We start from the raw sequence: 15,111 nt of genomic DNA on the forward strand, positions 1-15,111 counted from the left end.
CCTTGTACTCCCTGAATTGATGTATTCCCGTGAGCTCCTAAGGCAAGCCTACATATTCCACGTTGCTTAATTTCTAATTTTGCTTGAACTTCTGATCTCATGCACAAGACCGCATTGCTGAACGTCAGACCAGGAACAGTGAACCCTTTCCATATTCCTCTCGCAACATCATACCTATTGTAATTGCACAGTGCCCTATTTTTTATCACTGCTGCATTCCTGTTACCTTTTGTCGTCGTGTATATTTCGTGCTCCCTTAGGTACGCCCAGGTATTTGTATTTATCTGTTATCTCTAGCGTCACCTCTTGTATCGTAAGCTCACTACCTTCATTATTATTAAAAATCATGATGCTGATTTTTCCTTACAGAATCTGAAATTTAACCTATCTCCTTCATTACCGCAGATGCCCATCAATCTCTGCAAATCTTTTTTGTTGTCGGCCATTAGTACTATATAGTATATTTCTAGACACTGTAACTATACCATCTGCGTACATCAATGCGTGTAGTGCCTGTTCAATTTGGAGTTTTCCTTGTTTGAGAAAAAAGAACGTGTCTCGAATATCGAACGTGTTTTGAGCGCCGTCTACCCTTAAATGTGAAGTACAGCAACAACGGCCATGTCTAGCTGCTAGCAAAGGGGATACCACACCAAGCTTCTGGCCTGGCATTTTGGACGACTGCTGTCTGCGTAAGTATCGGAGTTACGTCTTCGTTTTGTCGTATAGTTAACATAGTTGCCAAAATGACAGTTCATTAATGGCTGGTCGCACCGGTAAACATCGGTTGAGCTTTTTATATGCCTTTTTTTTTTGCTACGCCTTTCCAGTGACGCTCATGACCGTGCTGTAGGTCTAGCTCCAGAGCGATTCTGTTGTGTTCGCCGATCGATTTTGTCTTTCTGCTCAAAGTAGCTCTATCCGTAGTACATGATTTACAAGGTTTGAAAATGGACTGTTGTACCGAATAATGTCTTTGTGATTAATCTCGTTTTCACGAGAATGTAGCTACCTATTAACCGCGCATGGGGCCGATGCGGTTCGTCTTGGCAGGGTAAACAATGCAGTCTTTTTGCGCTGTTATGGTCTGATTGGGTTAACAAAACATTTAGCGTCATGCGGGAGTGACCCGACTATAAGTACATATTGCTTTCTACGGTGACGCTTGTCATGGGGGTTGCGCAGCAGAGCGCACTCGTAACGCGCGGTTAAGCGCATCTAAAGTGGGCGCTCGTTGTTGCGCTTTATTTCGGTGGTTGGGGGGGGGGGGGGGGGGACTTGCGTTGTGTCGTCATCGGCAGAAGGGGGATGATATAGACTCTTGTGTGCAGTGGAATTGGCAGCTTCTGATTTTATTTTGTACCCTCTTTTCTGACTTCACTGGGACCTTTGTTTTAAATACTAAAATGTACGCAGAGCTCTGTATTGTTGCCACTGTACAGCTGCCATACGCCAACCTCGTCGGTACGGACGTTTCTTCTTCTCTCTTTTTTTTTTTTTAGAGAATGCGTGCTAGCACCTACGTCGCTCGCCGTCACTGCTTGGGGCGAGTCGGCCGTTTTTATGACCCGCGGTCAAGCCTTGTTCAGGGGAGTCTCGTTGGACCTACGAGTTTCATCCTCCGCGATGGTTATATGCGCAATTGTAGGCTGCTCCAATCGTAGCGACATTTGCGGAAGAAAGAAGCAGCCCACTAGTTGCAGCTTCTTTCGAATACCGACGAAGGTTATTGAATACCAGTGCGAGTGTACGAAAATGTTCAGCGCGAACCGTTAACTGACCTGGATGGCAAGCATAAAGCGTGCGCAGCCACGTAAAATGTAAGCAACTGAGAGAGAAAGCATAAAGACAACGTGGATGCTCTTGTGCTCGTAGCAAAGCTATCCGCAATGTTCGATGAGAGAAACCCAGATTGGGTGCACAGTTTCATTTGTTTGCACATCTTGTATCTTGCACTAAGATGTGCAAGGTATAAGATTTTTTGTGTCGGTAATTATTCAGGAGCCACCGAGACGAAGAAAACTGACCTGCAACAACTATGCTTTGGCACACAGTAGCAAGATAATGTATTTGACATATTTTTAATTACGTGTACGTACGCAGGGTGCCGCCATCATGTCTGAAGACAAGCCCATGGAAGAGGGCACGGTGTATGGGAGCTGTGAGGGGCCCGATGCCATGTACGTCAAGCTAATCTCATCTGATGGCCACGAGTTCATCATCAAGCGTATGCATGCGCTTACTTCGGGCACCATCAAGGCTATGCTGTCGGGCCCAGGCCAGTTTGCAGAGAATGAGACCAATGAGGTCAACTTCCGAGAAATACCGTGAGTGCTGCCTTCTGAGGAAACTTTTCACTGATATGTGCATCTCATGGGCCTTCAAAATGCCACAACTCTCTCGACTCTATAGAGTTTCACTGCTACATGGCGATCTGGAGCAGCCAATGAATGAGTTTCTCACATTTCTCACAAAAAGTGCATGGCGCCACTGAAGGTCAAGTTATGTAAATCTAATAAAAATCACAAGTACATATGTTGCTTTTATTTAAACATTTCAGTGAATCAATTATTTGCAGTTGTGGATACATAATTAACTCTTCAGGGTGGATGTGGCGATTAAAACTATCATTGCTATTTATGAAGATAAAGTGATGAACTTTTGCATGCAGACGTTCTTTGCTGATATCATAACTGAAATTGGTTGAGCTATCTAATGTAGCTCTTGAGTTACAGCACTTGATAGATTTTCGTTGTCATTCCAAAATTGATTAAACAAGTTTGTCAAAATTTTTACATAAGGACATTCACAAGGGCCCATTCTGTGCTGTAATGCTATTGGGTTATTTTTTAATATTGAAGTAAGCATACAAAAAAACTTCTTGAAATTTCGTGGGCATATTGTCTTACAACTTTTACAAAACGCCAGCTTTATGGCACTCACTAATGTCTCAGAATCCAAGTGCAGAATACATAATGGCTATGTCTTAATTTGTTGCGAAATGGTACAGGGATGACTGACAGCCACTGCTCATAACATGAAAGCTGACGAAATGAAGCACAAGAAAAAAAAAAAAAACTGGAACTAGAAGCTAACAAAACAGAACTCTGAAGGAAGCTGGCTTTATTTTTCACTGGAGAAATGCAGCTTTGTGGCTTGAGCTCCAGTCTGTCCTCTTTACGATGATGCCAATATGGTGGCACCGTGCCATGGGAAGCTGCGAATTCGCATTTTCTAAACCCCAATTTTCACATAGCTTTTCCCGACAGCCTACCAGTAAAGTGCTTTTTTCTCAACTTGTACTACTTATTTTGATCTAATGTTTCATCATCATCATCATCAGCCTGACTACGACCACTGCAGATCCCACGATCAGCTAATCAACTCAGTTTTGTACTTTTCGTTTCTTTTTTATTTATTTTTTATTTAAATACCCTAAAGGCCCGAATGGGCATTACATAGGGGGGGATAGAGTGGGGTTATGATCACAAGTACAGTACAGAACATAAATGAAGGCAGAGATGGTATACATGTCTACTGCATCGAGAAACTGAAAGTGCAGCCCAGAAACAACGCCATACAACAATAGATTACATTGAATGAAAAAAAAAGGGGGGTTCACGCGAAATGCACTTTAAAACAGTAAACAAGAACAAAAAAGCGCGACCAGTACACTCAACAACAGTGTGCAAAAAAGAAGAAAAAGAAAAAAATACAGAGAGAAACATAGAAGAAGAAGAAAATCAAAATAAGGATTTATGCGTCATCAAAGAACTTCAAGAAAGGTTTTGAGTGCATGTTGAAAAGATGATGAATCGGACAGTTCTGCGATGTGAGCAGGTAACGCGTTCCATTCTGCGATTGCAAGGACTAAAGGAGAGTTTTTATATCTTTCTGTTTTAGCGAAAATTGGTTTAACTTTGAAAGTGTGGTCTATCCGGGCGGAGATATGAGGTGGTGGAATGATATGAAGCTGGGAAAACGGCGTGCTACTGTGGTACAGCGAATGAAAAAAAGATAGTCGAGCCAACTTTCGGCGCATGGCAAGCGAGGGAAGATGAAGTGAATTCTTTAAAGAAGATACGCTTTGGTAACGTGAGTACGAGAACGTGATGAACCGGGTTGCCTTGTTCTGGACAGATTCCAAAAGGTTAGTTAGGTTTGCGCCCTGAGGATGCCATATGATTGAACCGTATTCTAGTGAGGGCTGGATAAGACAATTATATGCATGAAGCCTGGTTTCCTTGGTGGCTAAATGTAGGCGCCTTTTGAGAAGGCTGAGTTTTTTAAAGGCTTTAGTAGATATGTATTCTATGTGGCACGTCCACTTTAAATTCGCCGTAAAGAACACACCTAAATATTTAAACGATTGAACTGAATCTATTGTAGTATCATTTATTTTGTAGTTAGCAGGAACTGTCTCGGGGGTAGGACTAAACATTATGTGTTTGGTTTTTTCTACATTTATTTTCATTTGCCAGCGGCTACACCATTCCTCTAGCCTAATAAGATCAGATTGTAAGATAATTGTATCGTCTGGATTAGATATTTCTCTATACACTACGCAATCATCCGCAAACAAGCGAATTGGTGATTTTAGGCTGCATGCTATGTCATTGATGTAAATCAGGAATAAAAGAGGACCTAACACTGACCCCTGAGGGACCCCAGATGAAACACGTGTTTGGTTAGAAATATGATTGTTTAACTTGACTGTCTGGAAACGATTGGTTAAAAATTCTTCTATCCATTGTGTTTTGTTTTGGTTGAGTTGGAGTTGGCGAATTTTTAGGAACAGACGTTTATGTGGCACGCGATCAAAGGCTTTGGAGAAATCAACAAAAATTGCATCAACAGGACGGGACACGTTATATCTGCAAACTTTTTAATCTTGTCGGCCCACCTAACTTTCTGGGCTTGCCTTCTCTGGTAAATCAGTCGGTTACCCTTAATGACCAGCGGTTATGCTGCCTATGCGCTACGTGCCTGGCCTATGTCAATATCTTTTTCTTGATTTCAGCTATGATATCCTTAATCCTGGTTTGTTCCCTGAATAACTCTGCTCTCTTCTTGTCTGTCAAGGTTACGCCTATCATTTTCCTTTCCATCGTTTGTTACGTCGTCTTCAATTTACGCTGAACCCTCTTTGTAAGCCTCCAGGTTTCTGCTCCGTGGATAAGTATCGGCAAGATGCAGCTGTTATATACTTTCCTCTTGAGGGTTGGTGGCAGATTACCATTTATGATTTAAGAATGTTGCCGAATAAGATCCATCCCATTCTTCTAGTTATTTCAGTCTCGTGGTTCGGCTCCGCGCTTACTACCCATTCGAAGTATACATAATCCTTTACAACTTCCAGTGTCTCTCCACCAATCGCAAAGAGCTGTTTTCTGCCGAGACTGTTGCACATTACTTTAGTTTTGTGCATATTTATTTTCAGACCTACTGTTCTGCTTTCCCTATCCATTTCTGTAATCATGAGCTGTAATTCGTCCCATAGGTTACTCATCAAGACTATGTCATCAGCGAATTGCAGGTTACTAATACCCATTTTACACAGGTAAGCTAAGCGCAGTTACAACCCACCACGGTTCGCCGATGTTGCACAGCTACTAGAGAGCTACTATGTCTGCTAGAGAGATACTGCGCTAGAGAGATACTGCGTCTGTCACGACAGAAAAACGCCACGCGCGCTCTCTGAGTGCACTCATCGGGGGTGGGCACTGTCACTTTCTCGGTTATCTGCCTAACCGGGGTTGCCAAGCTCGGTTTTCTAAAACTGCGGTTAGCGACGTAACCGGGGTTTCGTGTGCCGTGTAACATCAGCAAACTGCGGTTAACGTAAGCACGGTTATTGAACCGCGGTTTAAGCTGCCTGTGTAATACTCGTGCCACACGGGCATAGAAAATGACATTCGTTAGCGAAGGCCTTCAGTTCCCGAATTACATTTTTTTCGACAGCGCTGCTACACGTCCAAAGTGAATGGCATTTGACTTGATGATGTCGATCGCAGCACCTTCCTCGTGAGCATTGGGTGGGTAGCAGCTAAGAAATAAACAAGCGTTTACAGGCTTCATACACATCAGTTAATAAATAAATGTATAAATAAGCATATTACAGTGCAGTTGGATTTCGTTCATCACTTTGTTTCACGACGTTGCAACCGACCATGTAGCAGCTTAAGCCAAAGCAAGCCACATCTGCAGCGTAAAAAGAAAATGGCACCTATCGCATTTATTTTACAGTGTCTACCAGCTGAATATAAATTTTTGAGTACTTGTTTAAGTGATTAGTGTAAATAAAATACGTGAAAAGTTTCCTTCCAGTCTAATCAAACGTCGTTTTATACAATTACATCAGCTTTGCCGTCGAGAGTATGCATTTTTCAGTCGAATGAGTTCTGGCGATGGCACTAGGTGATGAATGGCACTTGAACAAATGCCATTTTGTTCATCCATGTGGCACCACGTGAATAACATTCAATCTGAAGGCATTAAAAAGTAAATGCCATTTTCTCTGCCCGTGTGGCACAGTATAACAAGGGTATAAGATACTCCCCATTAAAGGCCAACTCCGGCGATTTTTCGAGGTCAATAGATCTCAATGAAATTCTCTGTGTACGTTCCCTTGCATATTTCCGTCATTTATGTCAAATTACGGGCTTGAGGGATGTGCTGATTGTTTGCAAATTAATTTTGAAGGTTGACTCGGAAAAGCTCACCTCATTCGCTAGAATTATTGGCAACACTGTCTGTATGATGTCATGTTTGGCATGTCAGCAGAAGTGACGCAGTCGATGACACAATTTGGCCGCTAGAGCACTTATTGTGCTGGGCACGAGGCGACGGCGATGGTGTTTGGCACGGGTATTGGGCATGAGGCCCACCACTGGAGGCGGGAGCGCTGCAATCGCTGTGACGTGCAGGGTTGGATCATGTGATCTCGCCTCGCTATGTCGAAGGAAAGCTGGCAGTTTGGTGTTTTCTTGGTGTTCTCATTTTTTGACAGCGTTGCATTGCTGTGCGGACTTCTGCAGACTACGCAATGTGGAAAGTTGCAGTAAATGTTACCGGCGACGTGCCACAGTGTGCTAGGTACGCTATGTCACTGGCACAGCCTGTTTACAGTGCCCCTGTCACCTCTCTTTCTTCATTGTTATGGTCATTATTTCGAGCCAATAGGTTTAAAAAGAGCTCAGATCATGCAATTTTCACATAAAAGCAAAATGTCTCAATTTCTGCACAGGAGCTTCGTTCACAGTTGAAAATTAATGTGCCAACAGTTCGATTATGCATATTTTAAAATGGGACTCTGAATTGTCAGAGAGTCAAGATATTGCCCAGAAGTGCTGTGCCTTTCTCCTTGTTTTCGTCATTTTTACTTTATTCCGGCCTATTTCGTGGCCAGTGGCTTCTGCGTGTTTGCCAGCACGTTCAACGAAACCTTCTTTCTTAGGCCATACATGTTTCGCTCTAATTCTTGCTACAGCTTATTTTTCTCGCCACGGTAACATTTACTGTAGTCTGCCCCACTACTATTCTTTTCCTTGGGCGTCCGACCCCATGTGTGTACCCGACCGCGCGGATTCCATCCGCCAGTGGCACAGCCAGGGGGTGGCATACCAAGTATCGTGCCCCCCCCCCCCCCCCTCCCGATTTTTTCATGGTATATAGCGCACGAAATAACGGTCGTCCACACCTGCCTGCCCGTCCCCCGAGTTTTGATAAACGTGGTACCCCCTCTGAAAAAAAAAAAAAAAAAAACACTGCCAACGCTCTGCTGTGTGAGACTTCTACTCACAAGGTTGTTTGCTTATTGGTTACGTCTGTGGACCCATTGCCACTGTCACTTCCTCTTATTGTTGTTTTGATCTACAGGCGAAAACGTGGTCAGCTTCGAAAACTGATTCGTCTTCGAAAAGCTGCCGTGATATATCACACAGCTTATGAATGAAACTACAAAAAAGAAAAACTGGACACAGGCAATGTTACTGAAACATGAAATTGCCGTTTAGATCATGGTACGCAAGACCTCGCAGCATGTTCAAGGGCGTAAAATGACAGGTTTGGCTGATTGCATTCTTTTAATCACGATTTATCTCTCTGTAGAAGCTCTGGAACTGAACCAGTCATTCATGATTTTCACCCATGTGCGGCTAGATGGCGATTGAATGTGCAAACGTGTGATCATTGTAGATGTTTTGTGCAATAAATATTAGGAGCGTTGCCATGAAGAAAAGTTAAAACTCTGAATCAGGCTCTTGTGATTCTCCGTTTGCCCGCAATCGTAACAGAAAGGTTGCAGCTGCATGCAGCTGCAAGAATGCTGTGTTGCTTCCCACAAAGCAGGGAGTCCGCTTGCGCTGTGCTCGTAGGGTTATATGTGCTAAACTTAAATGTAATATGCGCATGCTTGAATGTCAACCACGGTCCGTCTTTAGATGTAAACTTACCATGAATGAAGTAGCGTGGTTGCGCGCACTTCTTGCTGCAAATATGAGTTTTTTTATCATTAATACCACTTGATCCTTCGATTCGACTTGGAATGAGTAGTCGCCTATTACAGAGGCGACGCACTCGGCCGCCGTTTTTTTTTTTTTTTTCCTTTTAGGTGGCTATAAATGATGCCACCGACAGTCAGTCCTTGTGAGAAGCGTAACACTTTTGCAGGGCAGTTATTTAGCACTTCGCACAGTCAGAGAAGAAAAGCTGCAGCAGTATTTTCCCGATTTCGTTAAGTACAAGAAATTATTAATAAAAAGAGTAAACGCAAAAGCAGCTGTGCACAAGAGGGTGGTGGAGCAATCCAACCACGTATGTCACGAGGATGCTCCGTATGGAGGCGCCACGGCATGTTCTTGCCCCCAATAGCATGGGAAAACTTTTTCTTCCTCTGTGGTGTTAGGCCAGCGCTTCACTGCTCTGGCTTTCAGTTGTCATATACACGCCGGCAGGACCAGTATACGGCCTCCAGTTTTTACCAAATAGTACCTTATACGCAGATGCGGTGTCCGTTTGGGTTTCGGTTTTGCACCTATTTGCTTATTAAAATTTATTTTCTAAGCATTTCAGCTATTGGGCTCGTGACAAGAGTGTCTCAGGAACATATAAACACCATTCCTCTTCCATTCGCACCACAAATTTGTGGCCTCTTCTGGCGTGGGGCGGTAGTGTGGCCGGTTGCCTCCAGTGCAGTGATGACAACCCTAGAGATTTATCTCTAGATTTAGAGATTTTCAGCCTTCTTTAGCGACTTGGCATCTTTTTTGTTGAATCTAGGGATTTTCGAAAGGGTCTAGAAATGTTACGTGGCATAATTAAAGGCATTGCTAAATTATCATGCTCTTTCAACTAGAAAGGCTATAAAAATTGATTGTGATATAAAAAGTCTGTAAAAATTGATTGTGATTTTTTTTGTTTTTTCTATTTAAGAGTGTCTTGGTTTAAGGGGATAGCAGTTTTGCAACGCGAAATTATTATAGTATGAATACTGGGTAAAATCACTCTCGAGTCATTAGAGTTAAGCACGCGCATACCATGAGCTCCATAAGTGATTACTGTATTTACTCGATTCTACCGCGCCCTCGATTTCCACCGCGAAAAAAAACAAAAAAAAAAAACGCAAGACATCGATAAACAACGCGCACCCATTTTTCTCGCTGGCCCGCACGATCACACCACTCGAATAATTAAAGGCAGTGCTAAATTATCATGCTCTTTCAACTAGAAAGGCTATAAAAATTGATTGTGATATAAAAAGGCTGTAAAAATTGATTGTGATTTTTTTTGTTTTTTTCTATTTAAGAGTGTCTTGGTTTAAGGGGATAGCAGTTTTGCAACGCGAAATTATTATAGTATGAATACTGGGTAAAATTACTCTCGAGTCATTAGAGTTAAGCACGCGCATACCATGAGCTCCATAAGTGATTACCGTATTTACTCGATTCTACCGCGCCCTCGATTGTAACGTGCACTCGATTTCCACCGCGAAAAAAAAAAAAACGCAAGACATCGATAAACAACGCGCACCCATTTTTCTCGCTGGCCCGCACGATCACACCACTCGAAAAAACTACTCCTTTCGGGAGCGTCTTCCATTTAAATATGAGGTACGGGCGAAGCTTGTGCCCATCTGACGTGTAACAGAGCATCGCCGTCACTGTAGTTTTACCGTGGACCGATGTCGGCACGCGAACTTGCTTCTCCCCCTTCTTCTCGACGGTTGTGGTGCCAGGCATGTCGAAGTAAAGAGGCCTCTGATCGGCATTCCCGATTTGCCCAAGCAGGTAGCCGTTGTTGCGCCGCAAGTTTAGGACGAACCTCTGAAAACTGTGAAGCTTTTCATCGTACTGCTCCGCGAAACTTTTCGCATATGCATGTTCCCCTTCGGAGGGAAAAGCCTTTCCTCTTCATAAAGTTAGTTAGCCAGCACCTGCTCGCTTTAAACTGGCTCCGCATTGAACCTTTTTCTAAGACTAATTGCATAGCCCACACTTGGAGCGGTTCTGTGGTCACGGGCCGCTGTGCCGCTCGCTGCTCAAGCACATACTCGCCGAGCAGCTCTTTAATTTGCGGAAACCGACCCTGCTGTGGTCCACTGAAGCCTTTGCGTGAAGCTTTGCTGTAGACAATTTTCTGCTTTTGTTTCCGCCGGTCCCGCACGCACGTTTCGGGAACTCCGAACGACCGCGATGTGGCCTGATTCCCGTCCGTTTCAGCACACGCGATGACTTTTCCTTTAAAAGCGGCATCGAGGTGCACTCGAGTTTTTGGAGTCGGCCCTTCCACTCCTTCGATGCTAATGCATCTACTAGATGACGAACTCCTCAGCACACGTACGAAGTGCCGCACATGGGAAACACATAGGCAGAAATGGCCGACGCGCCATGCCGACGCACGTAGGGGGCGGCCATTTTGGATTTGCCGATGGCAATAAATTGACCGTAATTTTTTTGTTCGTACTCGATTCTAACGCGCTTGCAATTTATGAACTCGCTTAACCGGAAAAAAGGTGCGGGTTAGATTCGAGTAATTACGGTACTGCGCTGTGAAAGATAAATTTTTTTCTTGTAGAGCACATGAACAGGGGTCAAATTACACACACACACTGCATGCCTTCGCCGAGCAATGTCTCGATGTGAAATAACCAGAAATACAGGCCCACAGGGTTTTCACCTGCATCAAAAATGCAGCCGCCGCAGCCGGGATTCGATCTTGCGACCTGCGGGATCAGCAGCCAAGTACCTTAGACACTAGACCACTGTGGCGGAACTGCATTGGCCTTGTGAGAGCATGCACAGCTAATAGCATTTTAAGCTGCTTTTTCAGTAAACCTTTCAGTTAAAAGTAACCGTCTGTGTTGTGTTCACTTTCCCTTAGTCCTCGTTGTTTTTGCGCTGTTTTGCTTATATGCGGGCACCAAATCGCTCTGTTCTCCATCGTATATTCGTCACAAAGAAGAGCGCTGCCTGCCGTATGTAGTATCAGCACCGAGCTAGCGATCCGAAGTTGCCTAACAATAGGACTGCATTTTGCGATTAGCCATGCTTGTATGTTGTAATGCGATACATGCTGTACATTTACCCGCATGACTACTGTACATACAAACACGCGTGTGTTTTGATCGAACGGCACGACCCTGCACGAATATATAACCTGTACGAGTCATATTTTTGCCATCGTATAACACAGAGGCTGTAACTTGTGGGGGTGCTAACATCTCCTCTGAAGTCGTTTGCGCCTCATGGCGCACGTGTCTCGCGCAGAAGCCGCATTTGAGGGGTCATGGCTGTTGAGCGATAGGTGGCGTTGTGTTCCCGAGCGGTGGTCACCACAATCATCCTCATGATTAGAAAACATTGGCGCCGGCGGTTACCGCTGGCGGCAGGCAAGCCTTGGTGACAGCAGAGAGGGTTGAGCATGTCTCTTCGGCAGGTGGCGTTCGGCGCGAATGGTTGTCTCTCACAGGGTGACCCCGGTGCATGGCACCGTAGGCCGTCTGCCGGGGGCCTTTGTGGGGAGTCAGAGCGTTGGCAACACCGCCTTGTTTGTCATGTTTTTAGAGTGTGTGGTAATATTGTGTAAAGATGTCTTAGCGTGTTGATCACGATTGATGTATAATAATTCGGCGGGCGATATCGTCATTCTAAACTAGTTGAATAAGTGTGTGTTTGGGTTGGTTTGTTCCGACCGTGTCTACTGTGTCCATTCTTTCCGAGAGCCAGGCGCTCTCGCCATTTCAAGAACCCACACTGGCGCCCAACGTGGGGCTTTTGGAGCATCGGACGACAGTTTTCGCGGTTCGGTATAAGCTTTTGCTAAAGCTAGGGTAGAGTGGGCCTAGGTGGACTTCTTTGTTAGCATCGGCAGTGTGCTTTGTTGAGAGCGAGGAGATTGGTTGTAACGTGTTTGAACTTGTCGGCACGTTGAGTTTTTAATGTTTCTTTCTCCTCTCAAGGTATTTTTGTGTTGTGGTTGGTTTTCAAGAACGTTGTTGAGTTGGGACAAGAACCATGTGGTCTGCATCCTCGGGTGAGCAAAGCTTAGAGCACGTGGATTGTAGGCCAGGCCTGAAGCGAGCGAGTGTGGAAGCCTCATGGGTGGTCCGATTTTCTGTAAATAGCTTCGTCTATCTTTTTTTGGCTCAGGGAGCCGGGGGTCGTTGCTGTCTGGTATTGCGGCTCGTGCCGAGGGGGTCGTGACGCCGGCCGAGACGATGGACGCCGATCGCTCCGTAAGCTGCTGTGTGCGGCGAGCGATAGGGCCAACTAGGTGGATCGTGGCGTTGAGGTGCTGCACTCTGCTTCTCTCACTTTTTTGTATCTTGCGATGCACAAGTTAGGAAAAGCGACTTTTTGTTTTGTTTTAGTCTGGCGTCTCGGCCGCTGCCGATGTACTAGCTAGCAGGGCTGATCATCGTACCAGCAGGGCGAGAAGCTTGAAGCTCCCTTCCCTTTGTCCTACTGCATTGTTCTTTAAAATGTTGGGAATGTATGCTGCGGGAGTGATGTAACCCGCGACTGGCTGTCTTCTGCACATCGTCAGTGCCGCTGCCCAGGAATGTAGTCCTGAGGTCGGGCGATGGACATGCCTGGGACCTGCACAATTGCCTGCAGTCCGGCGTTCTCGTGAATGCTGGTCGCAACTAGAAAACGAGTCGGCGCGAGTGATGGTTCGTCTATGGGACCGGTACCGAGGTGAAGTTATCGAGCCAGACAGTGCAGCAGTGTCGACCGGCGGTGGTGTCGTAGTTCATGGACATTCTTTAAAGACACATGTTTTCATCTTTTGTTAGAGCTTGTGTAGCTGATTTCTTTCATGTTGTTTGGGGGATATGGTTTGAATTAAGGTTGAAAAAGTGTAGTGGTGCTGACACGCCCTGTAGAGGAGTTGTTTGCACCTCGTGAAGCATGTGTCTCGCACAGAAGCCGTATTTTGGTGTTACAACTACCGGGTGGTAGGTGGCGTTTTGCTCGTGAGCATTTATTGCCACCATCATCATCATGGTTAGAAAACGTAGCACCAGCTGTCTTGGTGCCAGCGCACAAGAAATAAGCTGGTCTCGTCTGGCGTGCAGCGGTAGCGGGGACGGTTGCCTCAAGCGGTGGGTCTGTGGCGGGCCCACGTGGTGAGTCGGGCATTACCGACACCACCTTGTTTGTCATGTTCTTGAGTGTTGTTTAATAGTGTTTATGGATGTCTTAGCGTGTTGATCACGATTGATGTTATATTGATTCGGCTGACGATATTGTTGTTCTAAATGTAGTTAACTAAATGTGTTTGGTTTGTTCCGACCGCGACTGCTGTCTCCGTTTGGTCCAAGAGCGTGGTGGCTCTCGCCATCTTCAGACCCCACAACTTGACAATTTTGACAGCAAAAGCAAGGACAGCCAAATAGACTGAAGAAAGGTGGTTGATTCTCGCAGTGAAGCAAGCTCTACAGGAATAAAAAACAGTGCTGTGAAGGCTCATAAGAAATGAAACTGCTGGTGCTGAAATTAGGTGCACTAACTTTGGCCACTGCATCGTAAATACTTTTTGATGTACATCGTAAATACTCTTTGATGTAGTGAGATAATATAGTTTTTATATCACCATGTCAAAAATATAGGTGAACCTAGAAAGTGTTAAATAGCGAAATAACTCAATTCTGGAAGTTAAATTTAGCTGGAATTCCCTTTTTGAGACCTAAATGGCTATAGTAGAAACCTGTGGTAAGAGAAGTCTAATTCTTTATATGTGCAGATCTCATGTGCTACAGAAGGTGTGCCAGTACTTCACGTACAAGGTGCGCTACACAAACAGCTCGACCGAGATCCCAGAGTTCCCCATTGCGCCAGAGATTGCCCTCGAGCTGCTCATGGCAGCAAACTTCCTCGACTGCTGACGCCCGCTTCGTTACTGTGCTGCCCCCCCTTGAAATAAAGTTTGTCTTGCTGCGTTGTCTGTGATACATTTCCTGTTTTGGACGTCGCCACTGGATGATTGCTTCTTTGTGCGAACCGCATGCACTATACTGCAGTAATGACTTGGTAATCGCACCAACAAAGAGATTTGTTGCAGTGGCATGCACTCTGTGCTTAGCTCTGTAAATAAAATTTTGTGCACTCGATAACTACTTCTGTTATCCATTTTTTGGGTGTTCATTTAGTCGATTTTCATCTAAAATACAATGTAACCGCGTGAAATGGAACCTAAGAAAACAAAAATGTTTCTATTTAAGAGAAGACGCAGGACTTGAGAAAAAATTTTCTTTACTAGTTGGGTTAGCTGAACGAAATTAATGCAGTTGTTAGTTTAGTTTTCCGCAGTTTCCAGATATTCAAGTAGGTTTCTATCATCTGCATTAGAATAAAAGTTATTCAATTTTAAATAACTTTTTTTTTTTTCAACGCTTTTTTGGTATCTTTGCTTGGTCAACCACAACAAAGTATTTGGAAAGGCTGTCCGAGAGCTGGTTGCACCAAAAATGTCGATGATTGTTTATGGCAAAGTAGTAAAATGGTAAATAAACGGTTTCAAATTTGTGTGAAAAGCTTCTGTTTTATACACACTATCCTGAATAATAATTTCAAAAAAAAAACATAAAAAATATATCAACTAGACCAGCTT

The 15,111-nt window shown here is 44.5% G+C and overlaps 1 protein-coding gene across 2 annotated transcripts; it reads left to right on the plus strand.

Annotated features, from left to right (window-relative positions):
- Positions 1 to 539: 539 nt before the first annotated feature.
- On the plus strand, positions 540 to 14,450 carry EloC (transcription elongation factor elongin C). 2 transcript variants are annotated; one of them, XM_037415328.2, is made up of 3 exons: positions 540 to 692; positions 2,104 to 2,327; positions 14,245 to 14,450. In XM_037415328.2, the coding sequence occupies exons 2-3, from the start codon at positions 2,116 to 2,118 to the stop codon at positions 14,384 to 14,386; spliced, it is 354 nt and encodes a 117-aa protein (XP_037271225.1). In that variant the 5' UTR covers positions 540 to 692; positions 2,104 to 2,115; the 3' UTR covers positions 14,387 to 14,450. The 2 variants fall into 2 exon arrangements, with proteins under 2 accessions (XP_037271225.1, XP_075729126.1); XM_075873011.1 differs by lacking the exon at positions 540 to 692 and adding an exon at positions 1,346 to 1,464.
- The last annotated feature ends 661 nt before the right edge of the window (positions 14,451 to 15,111 follow it).

This window comes from Rhipicephalus microplus, chromosome 9, assembly GCF_043290135.1.
Source record: "Rhipicephalus microplus isolate Deutch F79 chromosome 9, USDA_Rmic, whole genome shotgun sequence".
In the NCBI taxonomy this organism is placed as follows: Eukaryota; Metazoa; Arthropoda; class Arachnida; order Ixodida; family Ixodidae; genus Rhipicephalus; species Rhipicephalus microplus.

What these genes read in the sequence shown, in the direction of transcription:
- EloC (XM_037415328.2), top strand. Translation starts at nt 2,116, where the DNA reads ATGTCTGAAGACAAGCCCATGGAAGAGGGCACGGTGTATGGGAGCTGT. An exon ending in GTCAACTTCCGAGAAATACC is followed by an intron (nt 2,328 to 14,244) that starts GTGAGTGCTGCC and finishes TTATATGTGCAG; the next exon opens with ATCTCATGTGCTACAGAAGG.